At 52.7% G+C, this 21,711-nt stretch overlaps 1 protein-coding gene across 2 annotated transcripts in view; it reads right to left on the bottom strand.

The window, feature by feature from the left end:
• Positions 1-4,624: 4,624 nt before the first annotated feature.
• Positions 4,625-21,711, bottom strand: part of CFAP77 (cilia and flagella associated protein 77) — a 152,071-nt gene continuing 134,984 nt past the window's right edge. The window contains exon 6 of one of the 2 annotated variants that reach the window (XM_019971054.2): positions 4,625-5,449. In XM_019971054.2, coding sequence (XP_019826613.2) covers positions 5,327-5,449 — 123 coding nt within the window. In that variant the 3' untranslated portion in view covers positions 4,625-5,326. Of the gene's footprint in view, positions 5,450-15,348; positions 21,351-21,711 lie in introns of those variants that run through there. The other variant, XM_019971055.2, reaches the window with a different exon arrangement.

The following is a 21,711-nucleotide window of genomic DNA, read 5'->3' as shown; positions in this document are numbered from 1 at the left end:
TGGTGGGGACTCTGCACTCGGCTCGGATCCTGGAGAACAGTGATTATGCCTTTCATATGATGACTACTAAGTACGACAGCCAGAGCTTTTCCTCTGGCAGGTTAGGGCCCCCTGGAGAAGTCAGCCCCCGGCCCTGCCCTTTGCCTCAGGCCTTCCTACAGGAACCAGTTTTTAACATGGCGGGGACAAGGGATTTGGGCGATATGGCCAAGCTTGGGTGCTAATATCTTTCTGCAAACAGATGGGCCGGACAAGGATTTGGACAGTTGGTGGGTTTCAAGGTCATGCTGCTCTCAATCATGTTTGTTGGTTTAGCTCAAAACCCCACGAAGCTCCTGAAACCTGAAAGAGAACATATTCTTTCTTTTCCTCTGTCCTTCTCTCCCTCTCTCCTACCTTCCTCTCTCCTCTTACCCTTGCTTCCCTTCTCTTTCTCCTTCCCTCCCTTCCTCTTTACTTCCTCCCCTGGAAACATGCATTCGGTCCTGCACACTGTGGGCCATGCTCCCTGCTGGCGATGTCACCGGGTCAGGATGGGATGGACTCTCACACCTCAGCCTCACAGAGTGCAATGACACCCATCAGCCTAAATTGGTCTCCACAGATTACTTCCCAATTGTGAATTCACGTTTTTAAATTGCTTGCATTCAGTTCTAGGAACCTGTATAAAAAGCCAACCTAGATTTTTTTTCTCGTTTAATGATGATTTCAAGCATCAAAGTGTTTCCCAAGTGAAAAGAAATGCAGCTGAAAGACGGTTTGGGTTCAGAAGGATGAATGCGAGAGAGGGTTTTTGACTGGAGACACAGACCCGTGTGTCTGTCACCCAGGCCCACCTTGGTGCCCGAGCTGCTGGTCTGCTTGCTGTCATGCACATGTGCTTGCTCTGGGCCCTGGAATCTGTGGGTCTAAGTTGGGAAGCTTGGATGAATGAATCAAAGAGCCAAGCCATCTCCTGCTGGACCCAGGGACCTCCCAGGACTGGATTTGCATTGGTGGCCTTTGAGCATTGCTTTCTCTTTAGGCTTCTAGAAGCTCCCTGCCAGGCAGAGCTCAGACATCAATCACCATTGGCTCATTGCTACCATCCCTGCTAAACATCTTGTGCAATTGTCAGACTCCAGAACCCCATCTCCTTTCTTCTGGCTGAGAAGATTGTTAGTTACCTGGTTTGATCAGGGTAGCGGGTGGCAGGGAGAGAACCAGTGGGGTTTGGGCTCTAGTTTAAAAATCTGGAAAGAGGCTGAAGTCAGTGGGGATTCAGGGTGAAAAGAAAGCTGGACCTAGCAGCCAAGAAGTCTGCTCTGGTCCTGGTTTGGCTCCGTCTTTTCTGGCAGGACCAGACATGTCCTCAGGCCCCTCCCGGTTTTGTGAGTCCTGTTTCAAAGTCTCAGCACCCCAGGCCCCCGCTTGCTCCCACCTCCTGCCTAGTGCACATGAACACAGGCACTGCCTTCCTCCAACCTCCGAGGAAACTTCTGAGGATTTCAAGCTGACTGGGTGGGGGTCCAGACCAGCCGCCTCTCTGAGGCTCAGGAGGACAGTACACATGGGCCTCTTTGTCTGGTTGACTCTCTGGTGGGGTTTGGCCAAGAAACCCAACCTGGAGGCGGAAAGATGGAATGTTCCCAAATGCCAACCACCAGGGAAATGAGAAAAACCAGGGGCTAAAGGTCACATCCCTGGTGAGGGCAGTGCTAGCGTGGCATTCTTTGGCACGTGATCAGGAGCTATCTCCATATCCGCCCCTCTTTAATTGAGAGGTGGCTTTTGGGGGGCAGACTCTGGGACACACTGGACCAATCACTGGCTTGGGGCCGACTCACTGAGTGAAGTCGGGCCCCTTCGACATATCTTTTCCACCTGTGAAGTGGGGAGGATGGTGGAGGAGGGAGGTTAGCGGATGAGCCCTAAGGCCCCTGCAGACTGGAACCTTGCGGGGGTGGGGGTGGGGGGGGGAGGGGCGCGGCGCGTGGGCTCTACCCTGGGTTGTGAAGGATGGACAAGGGCCCCGGTTGTGCCTCGAGGTTCCCCCAGCTCTGCGTGAGCGAGGGCAGGCGTGTGGCTGACACTATAGGATACCTGAGAAGGCAGAATCAGACTGGAATCAGACCTGGGGCTTTGTGCAGGCACAAATAATTCATGAGGAGGGAAGGACCAAGCTAGGGGAGGGAGGGAAGGTCCGGGCTCCTCCTTGGCCTCCTGCTTAGACCTGCCAGCGGGTGGCGCTGTAGGACAAGGAGCTGAGCAACTCTGCTGCGCGCTTGAGCCTGGCCCTGGAGCACCAGCGGCTGGGGGACTCCTGGAGAGGGTGAAGGCATGCTCCTGGTGCATGGATCACAGCCCCGTCCCGCAGCACGCGGTCTGCCCGACCGGCTGCAGAGGCAAGAAGTAATCGGATAGATGAAAGAGATTTCCTGCAGCGTTTTCTGGCCAAGTCCGTATTTCCCCACCTTGGCCCCGTCCTTGGTAAAGCTGGCCTGGAGGGGCCACTGACCAGTGGGGCATCTTGCTCATTGCCATGGCAGATAGAGCCTAATTTGGGATCCTTTAGGGAATTCCATGTCCTGATGTGCACCCCCCTATCCATTGTGGATTTCAGAGCAAGAGAGAGGGCTCCATTCAAAATATCTTGACCTTCTTGGTGCATCTGGACACAAAGCCTCCTTGGAGCATCCTGCCTTCATCCCTCGATCCCCTTCAGACATCCAGTTGTCCCTCTTCAGTGTGCTTTATCGATAAGAAAATCGCCCACATTCACCTATTCTCTGGAAGTGCCGGAGTCTGCTAATCACGAGACGCGTGCTTCACTGTCATCGTTACCAAAGTTTGCTTGAGAAAACCTCCTTTGGTGTGTCGGGGTCCTGACTCACAGAGGAGGGCACTGACACAGGGTCGCGCAGAAGTTTCTTAGCGGAGTCGGGTGTCATGCCCTGGAACGGCCGTGTGCTCAGCGACCAGGTCCCTCACCAGGGGCGCTGCTCCCAGGGCTCAGAAAGCTGCAGGTGGGCTTTAGCAAAGACAGTGGGGATGCTTGTCTGGTGCATGGGGCGGGAGGGGGACTTCAGACCCTTAGGATGGGGTGGGGGTCCATCAAGGCCCCGCTAAGCCAGATTTCCGAGGGGGTTGGTTAGTGTGTGCGGCATTTTTATGGAATCAGCTTCTAAGGAGCTGCAGTGCTGGCCTGTGTTGAGGTTGGGGAGGCTGTTCAAGAAACCACTCAGATCTGTAGTCACAGACTCACTGTGTCTCTGCCGAGGCTGATGGACGACCCCGCCAGGCACTTGGCCTGGGTTGGGGGCGGGGGGCAGGAGCCACAGCGGATGTTCGTACCATGGGGCATTCCACAGGCCCCTAGCTCTGGGCCCTGGGATCTTAGACCCCTGATCCGGGGCCACTTCCCTTCTAGAGGAGGAGACAGGCAGTGAATAAGGGCTCATTGTTTTGCTGAGAATAAAACAGTTTGGTGTGGGTTTAACTGGGGGCTACCCCCGGTGGCTCAGAGGGTAAAGAATCTACCTGTGACGTGGGAGACCTGGGTTCTGTCATTGGATTGGGAAAATCCCTGGAGGGCATGGCAACCAACTCCAGTATTCTTGCCTGGAGAATCCCCATGGACAGAGGAGCCTGGTGGGCTGCACTCCACAGGGTCACGAAGAGTCAGACACACACACAGTCCAGGGAAGGCCTTTCGAGTGGGAGACTTGTGTTTATATATATATATATATATATATATATATATATATATATTGTCCACACCACACAACTTGCAGAATCTTTAGTTCCCTGACCAGGGATTGAACCTGGACCTGAGTCCTAACCACTGGACTATCAGGGAATTCCCATAAGAGACATCTTACCCTTTTTTGTTTTTTAAACTAAGTCCTGATTTTATTTTTGGCTGCGTCATGTGTCTTGTGGGGTCTCGTGAGGTCCCTGACCAGGGATTGAACCTGGGCCCTCGCAGTAAAAGCTGGGAATCCTAACCATGAGCCCACCAGGGAACTGCCTGAGGGGGTTGGGGGGACTTGGCTTTTGAGCTAAGATCTAAATGACAAGAAGGGGTGGGCAGGTGACAAGCTGTGGAGAAGGGATTGTGGGGAGAAGCAGGAACCTGATACAATTCTCCAGACAGATGATGGGGACCCAGAGATGAATCAGGGTGCTTTTGGAAGAAACACTGACAGGCTTGTTGATGGATTGGATGTAAGAGTGAAGGAAGCGGAGTTGTGATGATTTTTGTCTTCAGCCTCTGGGTGGTCTCAAGTATGAGATGGGGAAAATGGAGGGAGAAGCAAGTTTGGTGGGGGAAAAAAAAATCCAGAATTCTATCTCAGCTGTGCTGGTTTGAGATGAATGGCCGACACCTGAGTGGAGACACCTGGCCCGGGGCAGGGGGCCGGGGAGTCGCAGTTGGATAAATGAGCATGGGATTCTGGGGAGAGATCCAAGTTGAAGGTCAATGCTGGGAACCCTCAGACTAGTCAGGGGATTTTAAAACTTAAGAGTTTGCCTGACTTTTTATAGGTGCTGGTTGAGATGTTGTGGAGAAAGTCATGGCCCTTGGAGAGTCTGAGGCTGATTCTCACACTGGTTTACCGGTTTTCAAATAAAGGCACAAAAGGAGGATGACAAATAGCTCTTTTAATTTAAAGTAGATCGGTATCTAATTTGTGGGGAGAAAGCAGAGGACCTGCAGAGAGTTGGAGGTACGAAGGGCCCCAGTCTGGGTGCTTTCATCCCTGGAGGGCATTGTCTTTCAGGAGGTGGGAGGGGTGACCTTCCAAGGTCAGTGTTGGTGGAGGCAGCTTAGCCCTGAAGAGGTGAGGGCCCGCTCCAAGTACGGAGTGTGGGCTCTTCCTGCCGTCAGGGGCCCCAGAGAGATAGTACTGCCATGGAGAGATATCAGGCATCCCCGAAAAGAGAAATGAAATCTCATGTTTGGAATACTAAATGAGGGTTTTCAAAGCATGACACTGTCACACTCTCTACAGCAAATACCTGGGTTGTTTTTAATACTTGAGGACAGAGCCTTAGTCTGGAGCCTATAAAATCTGCCATGAAACTTGAGTTTCTCTTATCAGCTTGGGGCTTGAGAAGCGAGGTAGAGTCCTGCTGGAGGGGAGTCCCTAAGTGAGGGATTGCTGGGGCTAAGGGGAGCGAGAGTGGCTAACTCTAAAGGGGGCTCTTAGCAAAAATAAGTCATCTAAGACCCGAGTCTGAGGTCCTGGCCGAGGCAGAACCTGGAGCAATGGGGGAGTGTCTTGTGTGATTTGGGCAAAGCAGGTGAGTCCTTCAGAGAATTTTCTACCGCGTCAGACAGGCTTTAGGGGTGGGTGTAGTTGCCCATCCTCAGGGTCCCCTGGCGCACGGCACACTCTTCCCGGTGGGCTTTGAAGGCTCTCTGGCGATCGGCCTCGGTGGGGAAGGTTGCGAGATGGGGGCCCACCTGTGGACAGAGGGAGAGCCAAGTCAGCGGGCTTGAGTGCTCCAGGGCTCCCCTGGGGACGCCCCATCCTTCCACCTTTGATAATGAAAGTCTCTGTCAGAGGGAACCAAGTGGAGGGAAAGTGCTGTCCTGGTGTTCCAGGGTGAAGGTGGGGGGACCCACCGTGGGACAGGGAGGGGCGTCAGAGCAGAGCTGACCGGTGCCCGCGTTTTTCCTTCTGTCTTGCTTGTTGCCAAGATAACGTGCACTTGATAAATATCAGCTGCCGGTGATGGGGGTCACCAGGCAGTGGGACCTCTCAGCCAGCATCATCCTTCAAAGCTGATTCTCCACCATTAAAACCCCAAACGAACCACTCTCTCCAAGGGGGGCCTCCAGGCACAGTTGGAGCCCTGTCTGTCACTGTAAGACCATCTGACCCCCACCCCCATCCCCGCGGCTGACAGTTGGGCCAGAACCAGAGCCAGACCCGAGGCGTGGGGGCCTCTGCTGTTAAATTGTTGTGCAGTCAGTATTTTGACCAGTCTTTCCCTCTCGAGAAGTGGTGATGAGTGGAGACCCTTCTGTCTCCTAGGTCTGCTGCAGCACCTCCAAATATATGAGAATCCCCCCCCAAATGGCATTTCTCTTCTACGGAGGCATGGGGTAGAAAGGGTTCATTCAGGCTTGCTTGTTTAGGCATGCATCCGTTCATTCATTCATTCATTCAGGCCACACGTGTTAAGCTCTGAGCACAGCTCTGTGCCAGGCACTGGGTCCCGCAGTGAATGAGGGGGACTCACTTTTCTTGGGCGGGGGGCAGGGGCGGGGGCGGGGAAAAGATGTGGGTGATGGCTACAGCTGTTTCATGAGAGTCCGTGGAGTGGTTGGGGGCTGTGAGGAGCACAAAGAGATGGACTTGACCCTCCCCAGAGTCAGGGCCTCTCTGGGGAACAAAGGGGGCTTATAGGAGGAACTGGGGGTTCCATGGTAAGGGGGCTGCATGTGTGCTGGCCTTGGGGCCCCCCACAGCTCAGGGTCACGAGGGGACGTGGTGGTCCAGACGACGGGGCCGCTGGAGCAGCTGAAGGCTCTGCTGTGTCTTCAGGATAAGGTGGGACCCACATGGCCAGCACAGCCACCGGTTCTCGTCAAGAGCCAGGCCAAGGGACCCCTCCCTGCAGGGGTTAGCTAAGACCACAGAGCTGAGAAAAAAGAGAAATGGAGAGCAGATGAAGAATTAAAAGGAAACAGAGGGAAGGCAGGCCTTCCCAGGTGGCTCTAGTGGTAAAGAACCCACCCGCCTATGCAGGAGACCTAAGAGACACCCGTTTTATCCCTGGGTCAGGAAGATCCCCTGGAGGAGGGCAGGGCAACCCACACCGGTATTCTTGCCGGAGAATCCCATGGACAGAGGAGTCTGGTAGAGTTGCAAAATGCTGGACACGACTGGAGCAACTTAGCGCTCACAGACAGAGGGGAGGTGGGAGGAACTTGCAGGGAACGTCTTTGTGCTCTGTGTCCCATACCCTGGTCCCCATCAGGACTCACCGTGGCCTGGGGACCCCCACCCCCGGGGGGAGGTCATGACTTTCACCAGAGCTCGACCTCCTTGCGGACCCCGTCAGCTCCCCCAGTCCAAGGTCTCGGTCACAGGTTAGGGTGGGACACCTCAGGTCCAGGGAGACAGTGAGTCAGGGTGCATGCAGAGCCCAGCGGGATCTAACTCCACTGTGTTCATTTTTACAGGTGAGGAAACTGAGGCCCAGAGCAGAGTTGGTCCAGGGCTGGCCCCAAAGGGAATCAGGGACAGAGAAGCTCTGCCTTAGCACTCCCCCCACCATGAACCGCTGGGTACTAGGTTCTGGATTCCTTCTAGAATATTCTGCCACGGCTGCCGCTCTGGCTGCGTCTGAAGGGCACTGCAAAAACTTATTAGAAACTGGTAAAAAAAAAAAAAATCAAATGGTGATGAGTAGATTGAGTAAGCTACTCCAGGACATAAATCTGCATCCCTCATTCTCTGGGGGCTGTGGGCCCTCTGGAGTCTCTGCAGAAAGCCATGACCCGCTCCTCTGGGAAAATATGTGCCCACAAGTCCTAAGGAACAAATAGTGCAGGAGATTCATGGACATGCTTCTCCAGTCCCTCTGTGGACACTCGTGGTGGCATTTCCGGGAGCCGTCCCAGCTCCAGCCTCAGGCCTCCCGTTTCTGGGCCGTGCATCAGGGTTGTTCCCCAGGCAGGGCCCAAGCCCAGGCCCAAAGCTCTGAGTCCCCCTGGGCGGGCCCATCCCACCGTCACCAAAGGCCACTCAGGCCCAGGCTCAAGGCTTGGTTATCCATCTCAAATACAGCAGTGTCTACATGACACACCACAATGCTGTTCTCAGCTTGGTCTCCTGATTCAGAAAACTTACCAAGTGGCCTCACGGAAGGTACTGAGAAGAGAGAAGGTCCAATACTTCGTGCAGGACGGAAGTAGCCGTAAACAAAAGGCCTTTTCCAGGGTCTATCCTGCGTCCCCTCTGGCATGGGACAGGGGCTTGTAGACAGTGACATGTGTCTCCTGACACCCGTGCTTCCCAGAAGGCAGCTAGAGACGCTCAGTAAGACCTCCTGGGCACCCCGGCCAATGGAGATGCCGAGCTGACCTCCATGGTCATCTGTGGCATCCAGAGTGGCAATAGTCCTGACCCGGGGGGCAGGCGCCAGCCATTCCTCACTGGGAAGCACAGCCCTGAAGTCCACGCATCCCTCTGGCTCTCGAAAGGACTGAATGGTGACCTCCCGGCCAAAGACACATCCACATTCTAACCCCAGGACCTGTGACTGTGACCATTATTTGTGAAAGGGGGCTTTCTAGATATAATTACAGATCTCGAGATGAGAATTATCCCAAGTATTTAGGTGGGCTCTGAATCTAATGACAGGCATCCTTGTAAGAGACAAAAGTCACAGGGAGAGGGGAAGGCCATGTGAAGACAGAGCCATAGACTGGAGTGATGAGGCCAGAACTCGGGAACGCCAGGAGCCACCAGTGACTGATGGGGCGCGCTGCTGATGGTGGGTGGTGCTGATGCTGGGTGGTGAGTGGTGCTGATGGTGAGTGGTGCTGATGGTGGGTGGTGAGTGGTGCTGATGGTGGGTGGTGCTGATGGTGGGTAGTAAGTGGTATTGATGGTGAGTGGTGCTGATGATGGGTGGTGCTGATGGTGGGTGGTGAGTGGTATTGATGGTGGGTGTTGTTGATGGTGGGTGGTGCTGATGGTGGGTGGTGAGTGGTGCTGATAGTGAGTGGTGCTGATGGTGAGTGGTGCTGACAGTGGGTGGTGCTGATGGTGGGTGGTGAGTGGTATTGATGGTGAGTGGTGCTGATGATGGGTGGTGCTGATGGTGGGTGGTGAGTGGTGCTGATGGTGGGTGGTGCTGATGGTGGGTGGTGCTGATGCTGGGTGGTGAGTGGTGCTGATGGTGGGTGGTACTGATGGTGGGTGGTGAGTGGTGCTGATGCTGAGTGGTGCTGATGGTGGGTGGTGCTGATGCTGGGTGGTGAGTGGTGCTGATGCTGAGTGGTGCTGATGGTGGGTGGTGCTGATGCTGGGTGGTGCTGATGGTGGGTGGTGAGTGGTGCTGATGCTGAGTGGTGCTGATGGTGGGTGGTGCTGATGGTGGGTAGTAAGTGGTATTGATGGTGAGTGGTGCTGATGGTGGGTGGTGCTGATGGTGGGTAGTAAGTGGTATTGATGGTGGGTGGTGTTGATGGTGGGTGGTGCTGATGGTGGGTGGTGAGTGGTGCTGATGGTGAGTGGTGCTGATGGTGAGTGGTGCTGACAGTGGGTGGTGCTGATGGTGGGTGGTGAGTGGTATTGATGGTGGGTGGTGCTGATGGTAGGTGGTGCTGATGGTGGGTGGTGAGTGGTATTGAAGGTGGGTGGTGCTGATGGTGGGTGGTACTGATGGCGGTTGGTGAGTGGTACTGATGGTGGGTGGTGCTGATGGTGGGTGGTGCTGATGGTGGGTGGTGCTGATGGTGGGTGGTACTGATGATGGGTGGTGAGTGGTACTGATGGTGGGTGGTGCTGATGGTGGGTGGTGCTGATGGTGGGTGGTGCTGATGGTGGGTGATGTGATTGTGTGCAATGCTAGTGGCAGGGGGCTTGGAACACTAGTCTCCTGAGTAGATGGCAGGAGGATCTAGGTCCTAGGTGCTGCTCAGCTTAGAGGTAATCAGGTTAACATCAGCACACAAACAAAAGAGAAGCCCAGGGGAAGTTTTCTTTTTCCTTCCTTGGAAACTTTGTCAAGGAAGAAATATTCATTCATCCATCCATCAAAAAGTATTTATTAAGTACCTAAGTGCCAAGGACAGTGAAGTGCCACACCCTTTGTGCTTTGGTGTTCCTGTTTCCATGTCCCCCTGGTTTTCTACAGGGGTGTTTGGGGCACAAGAGGTTCGCCCCAGTGACTGACAACACACTCCGACACCTACTGTGTTCTCAGCAGCACCGGGCTGACATGTGGGAGGCAGGCATTTAGTATGTGGTCCCTGCTGTTGAAGGATTCCCATTCCTGCTGGACTTTCTGGGAGTTAAGTCACTCATGGGATGGATGACTTCAGTCTTGCATGGGAGGGACCCAGGGGAGCACAGGTGAGTGTCCAGCCCCAGAGCCCTGTAAGGTGGGGTCTGTACCTGCCCTGTTCCCCAACGACCCCCAGTGCCTGGTATGGGGCCTGGCATTCAGGATGTGTTGAAACAAAGTTGAAAATACCGAACAGATGAGTGGATGAGTGAAGGAAGGAAGGGGGCGTAATTCACCAGGCTTCAGGTGCTCAGGGAGGGCTTCTCAGGCCAGGTGGGACTTGACTATGGCCTGGGAGGATTGGGATGAGAGGGTTGGCAGGGGAATACAGCACAGGAAATGGTGTCAGCAGAGGGAGAAGGTGAAAAATCAAAGGAGATGCTTAGTGGCTGGGGCTGGGGGACTCTCCAGAGGGCTCACTCAAGCAGAAGCTGACTCCCCGGCCCTCATGGGACTGTTCTTTAGAAAGAGAAGTGAAAGGCACTCAGTTGTATCCAACACTTTGTGAGCCCATGGACTGTAGCCCACCAGGCTTCTCTGTCCATGGAATTCTCCAGGCAAGAATGCTGGAGTGGGTTGCCATTCCCCTTTTCAGGGGATCTCCCCGACCCAGGGATTGAAAGCCGGGTCTCCTGCATTGCAGGCAGATTCTTTACTGTCTGAACCACCAGGGGAGTCCACGAGACAGAAAGAGAAGAGAAGGGGCCTATTCTGTACCCATGAAGTCCCCAGCTCCCGAAGCAGAATATGGAAGTTCACGGAGAGGGGTGTTTCGGCTTTCAGAACACCAAGAAGCAAGTGCCCCTTTGCAGAATGTGCCCTGGAGACCAGCGACTGGGACCTTGGGCCCGTGGCTGTTTTGGTAACAGACTTGCTGTTTGCCAGGCGCAGTGCACTTATTTAACACAAGCCTCAGAGCATGCACTGTTGTCTCCATCTTAGAGATGGGGAGCCAGGGGCCCCAGAAGGTTAGGTCACTCGCCCCAGGTCTCACAGAACCCCAGCACCGTGGGGTCCTCCCGGCCCCAGATCCTCACTGAGAAACTCCACTCTCTTAACAAATGCCCAGGAAATGAGTCAAGGGAAAGGCCCTGCTGGAAACCAGGCAGCTCCCATCCCGCCCGCCTGCACACTCTCTCCTCCCAAAATAGCAGCTCCGCCAGAGATGAGGGTCCTAACCACAAGTCAGGCCTCAAGCGCGTGTGGTCACGACCCCGTAGACCCCCAGAGTCAAAGGATGAAGAGCTGTGGAGCAAAGAATTCCTTCCGAGATGCTTCTAAATTAAGCCATCTGCAGTCTGTCTCTGCCTGGAGCTAAGAAACTGTAACGGCTTTGGCAGGAGACAGCTCTGCTGAATGGAGCTGAGTCACTCTCAGGTCAATGCAGGTAAATAAGAGGCAAGCGCCACTGGCCTGCCAGCAGCCCTGGGAGCAGGATGGGCAGGTTGGCGAAGGCGCTGGTCCTGTTTGAATGGGGAGCATCTCAATACATTGCTCAAATAAGGACCAGGTGCCTGCACTACACAGGACATCCTGCGGACGTGCTGGTGAATAAGGCCAGCCCACACGGACCCTGCGAGATGGCACAAGAGGCGGCCGCTGAACGCACTGTACATGGCATCATTTAATGGCAATTAGTAGCACTGTGGACTGGGGAATTCTAAGTCCATCTGGCGGCAGGAAGGTCTTTCTAGAGAGGATGAGGGAGCTATCCAGAAGAGGAAGGCAAAGATGTTCTAGATGAGAGGGACCAGCCCAAACCCTGAGCAAATGTGGCCAAACGGGAGAGAATGAAAGCCAGTGAGTGTGGCTGGGGGACACAGAGACAAGGCCGGGGAGGTGAGCAATTATCACCATCAAGCCTTAAAAAAAGATTTGTTAGGGACCACAATCCCCTGCCTGGATGATACCCTTTGCCTCTCTGTAACCAGATTGGAATAAAAGATTCCCAGAAACCTAGGGTTGAAAGAGACCTCAGAGATCAGTATCTCCAACTCTCCCATTATACAGATGGAAAAGCCAAGGCACAGAGGTGGGAAGTGATTCTCTCAGGGTCTCCATGGTCCTGGGCAGAGCTGACACCAGGAGCCACTCCATCACCATTTCCTGAGGTCCCTGCCCCTGTCATATGGTCCCCACTCTGCCCCAGGGGATCTGGATTCCTGGATCCCATTTCCCAATTCATTTGAAAGCCTCTGTGCTTTTCCGGTCTACTTGCAATGAATCAACTTTTCATCCGATTGATATCTTTAATTGTGCCTTTGACGTTCATTAATTTTGCTCTTGACGTTGTGGTTTCCTTCTTTGAAGTCTCTCTGTTGTTCTGTTTCCAGCGTCTAGAGTTGTCTGCTTAGCTGTAATTGCCTTTTAATCTTTCTTTTTTCCCCTAATATCAACATTTATAAAACATAGCATTGGCAACTATGTTTCCCTCTAAATTTTCTTTTATCTCATCTCACAAGTTTTGAGAATATTTATTTTTGTTTGATTCTCTTTTCATCTAATCTCCATCAAATCTCATTCGGATTTCTTCTTTCGTCCTGAAGTTATTTATAAATAGGGTTTTACATTTCCAGGCACGTTCATTAGTTACGTCTGTGACTGATTTTCTAATTTATTTTCTTTGGTGCCAAAGTGATCTGTGTGAATCAGACCCTTTGGTGTTTGTTGAGTTCTTATGCTTGTGTGTGGAGAAGGCAATGGCACCCCACTCCAGTACTCTTGCTTGGAAAATCCCATGGACGGAGGAGCCTGTTACGCTGCAATCCATGGGGTCGCTAAGAGTTGGACACGACTGAGCGACTTCACTTTCACCTTTCACTTTCTTGCATTGGAGAAGGAAATGGCAACCCACTCCAGAGTTCTTGCCTGGAGAGTCCCAGGGATGGGGGAGCCTGGTGGGCTGCCGTCTGTGGGGTCGCACAGAGTCGGACACAACTGAGGCGGCTTAGCAGCAGCAGCAGCACCAGCAGTGACTTGCCTGGTGGTGCAGTGGCTAGGACTCCATGCTCCCAGTGAAGGGGGCCCAGGTTCTATCCCTGATCGGGGAACTAGATCTCACAGGCTGCAAGTAAGATGCAAGAAAGGAACATAAGTAGGATGCCATTTATTTGACAATTTCTAAACCTACACAATGATCCCCTGTGTTATTCAAGCCTCTGCATGAATCTAGTCAAATGGAAAGAAATTGGAGGAAAGAATATGCCCAGAAGTCCTGCCTGGCCTCCCCTCTGGGAGGGAGAGGGGAGGACAGGGAAGCAGAGAGAGCTTCGGTTTTATCTGTTCCCTTATTTGTCTTTTTAAGATGAAAACATGAGGGATGATTTTCAAGCTGCGTTTTGGAGAAGCAGCTTGGGGCCAGAAGTCTCTCCCTCCACACACCCACAATTTAGAGACTTATTTGCTGGTGATTTGTGTTGGATTCCATGGGAATCCTGAGTCCCGTCTCCAGGGTCATTACCAGTGGTGTGTGACTTTGGCTTGAGCCCCTGGTGGGAGGGGCTAATTCTTGGGAACGATCTAGAGATTTTGATCACCACTGTCGAGTTCACAAATGGAGCAGCTTTCCCACAGTCCCCCCCACCCTGACACATCCTCCTAAAAGGGGCAGGGGGGCCAGGCTGCTTTCCCAAACCCTCTCATGAGCCACACAACGATTCCCCAACTGGACACTAAAATCTCCAATGCCCAGTCTGGGGGCCAAGAAGTCCGGGTAGAATCTGAGAAGAAATAGCCGAGTTAACAACAACAGAAAAATCTCCCCAAGAACTAAAAAAAAAAAAAAAAAATGACAGCTATAGAGATTTTAGTTTAGGTTTTTTTTTTAAGTGACAGCCGCTCAGGTGACTGGGAGAGAGATTTCGCTTTAAAAGATTGAGAGGCTGTCTCCTCTAATGAGAGGTACTTGAAAATTATGGATCAGTCCCAGGTCAGTAATTTCTGTCAAGCTCGGGCAGCTGGAGGTCAGAGGCCCCGTAGAACACAAATCCATGTAGGATGTCGCTGGTGGAAGCGGTGGGTCCTGGACTCTGATGGAGCAGGTCTGCAGTGTAAGTAATTAACAAGGGCGGCAGTCTCTCTTGAGACATCTGGTCCCCTAAATTGTTATTCTACTACAGCTCTAATTTCTCTGCGGTCCAAAAATAGATGGAGCAAGGACACAGGGCCTGACCCGCTCTGCTGACACATGCTGTGTTTTCAGAGAACAGCCAAACCTGGGCTTAGAAAACAAACTTCCTGCCTGCCTGCCTGCAAGATCTAACGTGGGACCGCGGGGGACCATGTCAGGTGAAGGGGGAGGGGGCAAGGAGTCGGGACAGGGCATCTTCACTGGAAACAGAGGAGACTGATTCTCAGGATGAGACACTGGCTCAAGGAGCCCCAGCTTCTACGTGGCACAGCTGGGCCTGGGAACCAGGTTTCTGCTCCACAGACTGTGAAGTTCCTGAGACTCGGTGGGGCAGAAGAAAAGACAGTCCTGCATTTGTCTTTGAGCAGGAGAATCGATTTGCTACTTCCAGAAGCCAAACAAAATCTCTAGATCATTCCCGAGGATTAGCTGAGGCTAGTCGGCAGCAGTTGAGATCAAAATTGAACAGTGAATCTGTTTGCCAGAGGCTGGTAGATAAATCATAGGGCAATCCCAAGGCAGGGTGTTTGAATTTTCCAAAAAACTCTGGGTTGGTGCCTATCTCTGCTCCTTCAGTGTCTAAGTTTAATAGGCTCCAGATAAGTGAAGCTCCAATACTTATAGCCACCTGATCTGAAGAGTTGACTCATTGGGAAAGACCCTGATGGTGGGAAAGATTGAAGGCAAAAAGAAAAGGGGGCGGCAGAGGATGAGATGGTTAGATAGCATCACCAACTCACTGGACGTGAATTTGAGCAAATTCCAGGAGAAGATCCCCTGGAGGAGGGCATGGCAACCCACTCCAGTATTCTTTCTTGGAGAATCCCATGGACAGAGGGGCCTGGCGGGCTACAGTCCAGGGTCACAAAGAGTCAGACACGACTGAGCAACTGAACGACAACAACAATGAAAGTGAGAGGCACAGTATCTCACTGGGGAGGCTGAGGACACCCTGGACCCTCCCTCATCTGAGGCCATTTCTTGGGGCCCCATTATCACCCTGCTCGGGGCTCCAAAGACAGAATCTGGGCGATGAGCACTCATCTGACTCCAGTGGGCTGCTTTTCCCCAATTTTTAAAATAGCTTTATTGAGATATAAGGGCTTCCCTGGTGGCTCAGCAGTAAAGAATCCACCTGCAATACAGGAGATGCAGACACAGCTTCGATCCCTGGATTGGGAAGATCCCCTGGAGAAGGAATGGTAACCCACTCCAGTATTCTTGCCTGGGAAATCCCATGGACAGAGGACCGGGTGGGCTACAGTCCATAACTTAGTGACTAAACAACAATAACAATTGAGATATAATTCATACACCATAAAATTCACCCCAAGTATATAAATCTTTGCTGTTCACCTGAAACTAACATGAGCTTGTAAATCAGCTATACTCAAATATAAAATAAAAATTAAATTTAAAAAATTTTAAAGAAAAAAATAAAGTTTTCTCCCAAAGAAGTGTATACATCAATGATTTTTAATATATTCATAGGGCTATGCAACCACCAGCACAATGTAAGTTTAGAATATTTTCATAATTCCAGAAAGAAACCTTGGACCCCTAGGAATTGCACCACGTTTCCCTCCCTCCAGCCCCTGCAACAACAAATCTACTCTTTGTCTCTAGACATTTGCCCATTCTGGATATTCCCTGATGATCAAGTCATACAGTACATGGTCTTTGGTGATCAGCTTCTTTCATTCAGCTAACATCCTCAAGTTTCCCCTATGCGGTAGCGTGGCAGTTTATTCAAATGGCCCCTCTAAGGCAGGAATGGCAAGTAGGCAGCACTCCCCATCATGATGTGGCCACATTTGGTCATAAAATATTCTCAGGCTAAATAGAGGCTCCTGAAAAAGTGTGCTGTGATTGATTAGCAAGGTCTGCCATGGGCACCGGAGGGAGAGTGTGCCATGGATTTGCTCTAAGAGATCAAAACAGGGTCTCCCATGGTAACAAGGAGGGGGCACAAAGACTCAGAACCCCTGGAGAAGACATCCATGTGTCCACCTGCCCTGAACTGTCTCTCTCCTTTTCGGGGCAACCTTGGGGCACCCTCACCCGGGATGGCCAGTGGGTAGGTTAGCAGGAGGGGAGAACACAGAGAACGAAAGAGAGGAGACGGAGGGACCAGCAGGAGGCTGGTGAAAGAGCCAGCATGGACTCCCCAGAGTCTTGTTATTTATAAAATGGGCCCCCCGACCCGCCTTGGGCGTAGGCGCAGGAGACAAATAAGGACTAACACATGCTCCATAGTCATCCCACAGGGGACATCCCACAGGGGACAGTGATGCATGCCACTTAGAGAAATTGCTTCTGCTTTTCAAAACCATTAAACCTTCATTTCGGATGCAGAGGCCAGAATCGTGCTGGTCGTGGCTTTCCATGGAGCCTGTAAGTAGCGTAAGTTCCCGGTGATAAAGCTTGAGTGTGGTTCTGAACTGTGCTCAGCCCCACATCCGCCCCAGCCGGTCCTTTTGTCCGGCACGTCCACCACGGGCTGGGCCAGCTCCCACGGGCTCTGGGAGTCCGCCTGCCTCGGGGTGCCTCTGCAGAAGCTCCATGTGGGAGGCCTGGAAGCCACCGAACCGTCCGGTCACGTTGGCTCTGCTTCCTACCTTCTCTTTGAAAGTCCCCAGGAGAAGGGTGTCAGGCCGGGAGCTGGTGTGTGGGGACCAAATGCAACTCGGGCAGAGAAAGCCCCTTTTCCCCGTCTCCACCGGAGCCCCCTACACACACACACACACACACACGCACGCACATGCACGCACACCCCAGGATGCAAATGATAACCGCAGAGCCATCACTTGTGAAGCTTGACAGAAAATAATGAGAAACACTAAATCTTTTATAAGGTCAACACTCGCCTTAGCCGAGCAGCTGTCAAACAAGAAAAGAATTTAGCGCCGGAGCCACGAAACTTCCATCGGCTCATTAAGCCCAACAGGGCCCGGGCCTGGCGTGGCGGAGAAGACGCGGGGCCTTTCCGTTTTGTGTCAGTAATTTGCGGCGGAGGAGGAAGAAGAAACAGCCCGCGCCAAAGGGGCCTGGGGGGCGGCTGGGGAATCGTTAGGACGCCGGGAGCGGCCCCGGCTCCTAATTGGAAGCATTGGGCATTATCAACGGAGGATTTGCCTCGGTTCCCTGACAGCTCGTGGGCCCAGAATGATCGCCCACTTGTCAGTGTAAAAGACCATTAAAAACAAACCATTTTGATTTAATTGGAGGCGGTGCACCGTGGGGCCAGGTGAGGCTGCTCGGTAGCCCGGCTCCCCCCAAGCTGCTGCCCCTCTCTCTCGGTGATGGGGCTGGGGGTGGAGGGGGTGGGGCTGGAGGCGAGCGTTTTCCAGACTTTTCTTCGCCTTTCAAAAACTGTCTGAGAAAGGACTGAATGGGAGACGGAAAGAGCTTCACGGTGGCGGCGAGGGCTGTTTTCAATGGGGTTGTCAGCAGGCACCGTGACAAGCAGAGCTGCCAGGAAGTGGGGGGGATCTCCCCTTGCCTTTTCAGAGCTCAGATGATGGGCGTCTGCTTGGTGCTCTTCTTCTGGAAGGTGGCCCAGAGGCGTCTGGCTGGAGGGGGGTCAGCCTGCCGGGGTGGAGGGCTATCCCAGCTGGACAGGTTCACCCGCCTACCCCACTTAGACCTGTCAGGACGTGGATGGTCACGGCGGGGTTCTAATCTGCAGTGGGCAGCGGAACTTCCTTTACTCTAATAGACTTCTTTTGTTTTAAACTCAAATGAAGGAGGGAGTTAGGGGAGGAGGCGATGTGCTGACGGAGAACCTTTGTGAACAGGGCAGGCCCCAGAGACCCGGGTGTTCACCCCATGGAGGCCGCGGCGGTGAGGATGCCTGGTTGAGAACTGCTCATCGTCTCAGAAAGAGGAGGCCGCTAGCTGCAGATACTGACCTAAACTCCCAATGGGTCCTCCCATCAGCAACGGGGGCCTCCAAGCACACGGAGCATCTATCCGCTCGTAGCTTTCTGAGTCAGAGGGTAGACTCCCCGACGCCCTGGACTGTGTTTTCCATGTGGATACTCGGTACTGTGCGTGCTGTGGTTACTTGATAAATATTAATTGGCGCCTGCCAGATCTCAGAGAGGGCTATATATTTGTGTATTAATCTCACCCCTCCTACCCCGGCCCCGCAAGCAGGGGTCTCATTTGCTGCCTACTGCTTCTCTGCCAAGACAACACGAGCAGACCACGCGGTGCTAGAGAGCATCTTCCCGAGGGCAAGGGGGGAGTCGCACCAGCCCACTTCTTCATAAACTTCTACTGTTCATTGTGATGAAGGATCAAGCTGGGAGGAGACACCAGATCCCTGGCGAGCATCGAATTCCAGAGCTTCCGATTTTGCTGCCGAGTTTAGGCAATGGGGATTCCTTAATTACTTTCTCTGGAAATTTACCTGACAGTGCTTTCCCAGGTAGCGGCAAGGTGGTTATCCAGGCGCACGGTTCCTCGGTTGACAGACTCTTTGATTTTGTGCTTGGTTGCAAATTAAGTCCTTTGCTGAGCTGTCCACGCAGTGCCCGTCAGCGCCTTATCGCTTATTCATATTGGCTGTTGAACAACTCCTGTGTTGCTGCCAGGGAAGCTGGGGACATACTCAGATGTGCGGTGTCCGTGGCTCACTGGGGTGGGGTACAGGCTTGGTGTTGACTTTCCTCTTTTCTCTTTTTAGAATAATAAGCAGGAAGATTCTTCCAGTATATTTTAAGGAGGAACAGACTCTGTGGTTGAGAGGACTGATCCTGTCAAGTCACAAACAGGAATATTAGAGTTAAGGGTCATCAACTGGACAGCAAGGACATTGATGCCATATTCCAGACGCTGTTCCTGGGAAATGTCAATGGACAGGGGACCTTACTTGAGTGCTAGGGGTGCCCTGTGGACGTTCAACAAATCCTGGCTGGATTATTGGATGGACAGAGGGATGGATGGATAAATGGATGGATGGATGGATGGATGGGCAGATGGATGGATGAATGGATGGTTGGACTGATGGATGGATAGATGGATGGTTGGACTGATGGATGGATTGTTGGACTGATGGATGGTTGGGTTAGGAGCCTGAGATAAGGCAACAGAGTCCTTAGAAATGCCTCTGAGATTCAAACATCCTTAAAGATCCTCTCCATCTCCTTCAGCTAAACCTATAAGGAGAAGGGGGTTTTATTTTCTTCAATATTTGTACCTGCAGTTTTGTTCAAAAATATGTAGAAAGGCAGTTCCAGTCGACAAATCCTCTGTGATGGTGGAGAGAAGGAGAGAAAGTAAGCTGTGTGGCAGACATCATGGCATTCAGGTGACCCATGGTCCCTGCAACACAGGGTCTCACCTTCCGACATTCGGAACTCTGCCTGGAGGAACAATCCAGAACCAGGACATCAGTGACAAAGCAGTATCTTACTCCAGGTATTTGCAGGGCTGTTACTTAGAAGGGGAAGCAGATGGCTCCGTGGGGTTCCAAAGGGAGAGACATGACCTGGAGGTGGAAGGAGGTACAAGCGGGCAGAGCTTTGAGTGAACTTGAAAAGGAAGCTGCTGTGGACTGAAGTGGGTCCCTCTAAAATGCGTGTGTGAAGCCCTGCCCCACAGGGTGATGGCATTGGGAGGTGGTTAAGTTTAGATGAGGTCATGAGGATGGGCCCCCCATGATGGGATTAGCGCCCTTTTAGGAAGAGATGCTGGAGTGCTTGGGTCACAGTGAGAAGGTGGCTGTCCATAAGCCAGGAAGAGAGGCTCATCAGATCCTGTCCATGCTGGCACCTTGATTTCCAACTTCCAGCCGCCAGAAATAAATATCCATTGCTTAAGCCACCCAGCCTACGGTATTTCTGTAGTAGTGTTCTGAGCAGATTAAGACAGACATCCAGTGACTTCCCTGGAGGTCTGGTGGTTAGGACTCATGCTTCCACTGCAGGGGGCACAGGTTTGATCTCTGGTCAGGGAACTAAGATCCTGCATACTGTGCAACATCACCAAAAAAAAAAAAAAAAGACCGACATTCATAAACCTTACGGCTATTTAATAAACAACAGCCTGCCTCCAATGGGACGTTCCTTTTGAACCCCTGGCCTGCTTTATGTCAAATATATGAAAGGGCGCTGCCTGACTTGGTAAATATGCGCTTTGAACACATCTGTGTAGGAGGAGATGACACGGACCCAGGGAGCTGGGGAGCTACTTACTGAAAATGCAGGCTTGGCAGCTACCCCAGACCCACTGGACTGGGGGCCCTGGGCGGGGGGTGGACCTGGAATCTGCATTTTAAACCTCTCAGAGGACTCCAGGCACAGCCAAGTTTGAGAACTGTTCTTCTAGAAGAGCAGATGGCAAAGCCCTGTCCGACTCAGAGACGCGATTGCTCCGTGACCTTGCCCCAGCCAGGCCCCTGCCACATGCTGTCCATGCACAGTTGCATCTGATTCTGCTGTGATCCCCACTTTACAGATGCAGAGGCAGAGGTAGGCTGGGTTCTGGAGCACCAGCGTAGTTTCCACGCCCCTTGGGTTCAGCCCTGCTGCCGGGCTCCATCTCTGCCTTGCATCATTTGATACAACAAGCTTGAACCCCCGATCAATGGGCTCTTTCCTCTTTAGCCTTGGAGCCAAGCTGCAATTTAAAAAATGTTCAGGGGCTTTGTCAAGGTCTAAAGTCTATCAGGGCAGTGGGAAGTTTTGTTTATTGTGAGGGCTTCAATCAGCCAGAGCAGGGCCAGCCACGACCCTCTGGACACCTATAAATACCTGAGTTCCTGACTACCCTTTGCTTTCATTCCCAGGTCCTGCGTTTGGCCCTCACTGGTCCCTGACCTCAGTTGCAGGTCCTTAGTATTTATCAGCCCTTCCAGGGCTTGAGGCCTGGAGGTAGCGGGCCAGAGGGCTCAGCCACCACCTGCCACTTTTTAACAGTGGCCACTGAAGCCTCCAAGCTTTGGTTTCCTCATCTCTGAGATGGCATGACTTATCCCTGTCACGTAGGGTTGCTGTGAGCATTGACACAACACAAGACCGTCCTTCAGAGCACGCAGGGGAGCCCCTCGGCAGCTCTTGAAATGTGCAAGCTGTTGGTGAGGCTTTCCGCTGTCCTCCAGGAGCCCCATCTTCTTGGATGTCCTTCCCGCCATGCCTCCAGCCAGTGGACTTTGGTCAAACTATCCACGTTGTCTGCACCGTGGAGGCATCATCTCCCAGGATCCCTTTGAGCAGAGGAAAGGAAGAGGCCAGAGAAAACATCACCATTGTGTCACTTCCTCCCCGATGCATTGTGTTCTCTGATGTCCATGAACTTGGCATCTCCCAGGGTAACCAGGGAGGCTGTGTTTTTTGCTTGCGGCTCGTGGATACGAGGATACCAGCCTCTGCATTCATCCTGCCTGCCCTGTTGACAAACCTCAGTTTGAATGAACCCCGAATTATCTGAGTAGGTGATTTGATGTTGTTTATCTGCGAGACCCTCCTGCTGGCCACATGCCAGGCGGCTAGGACCCCCATCACGCCCACAGCCCTGGTGCCAAGTGACAGAAACTGACAAGTGGGGATGTGCAGAATCGAGGGATT

This window comes from Bos indicus, chromosome 11, assembly GCF_029378745.1.
Source record: "Bos indicus isolate NIAB-ARS_2022 breed Sahiwal x Tharparkar chromosome 11, NIAB-ARS_B.indTharparkar_mat_pri_1.0, whole genome shotgun sequence".
In the NCBI taxonomy this organism is placed as follows: Eukaryota; Metazoa; Chordata; class Mammalia; order Artiodactyla; family Bovidae; genus Bos; species Bos indicus.
This window is presented reverse-complemented; position numbering and strand designations above follow the sequence as displayed.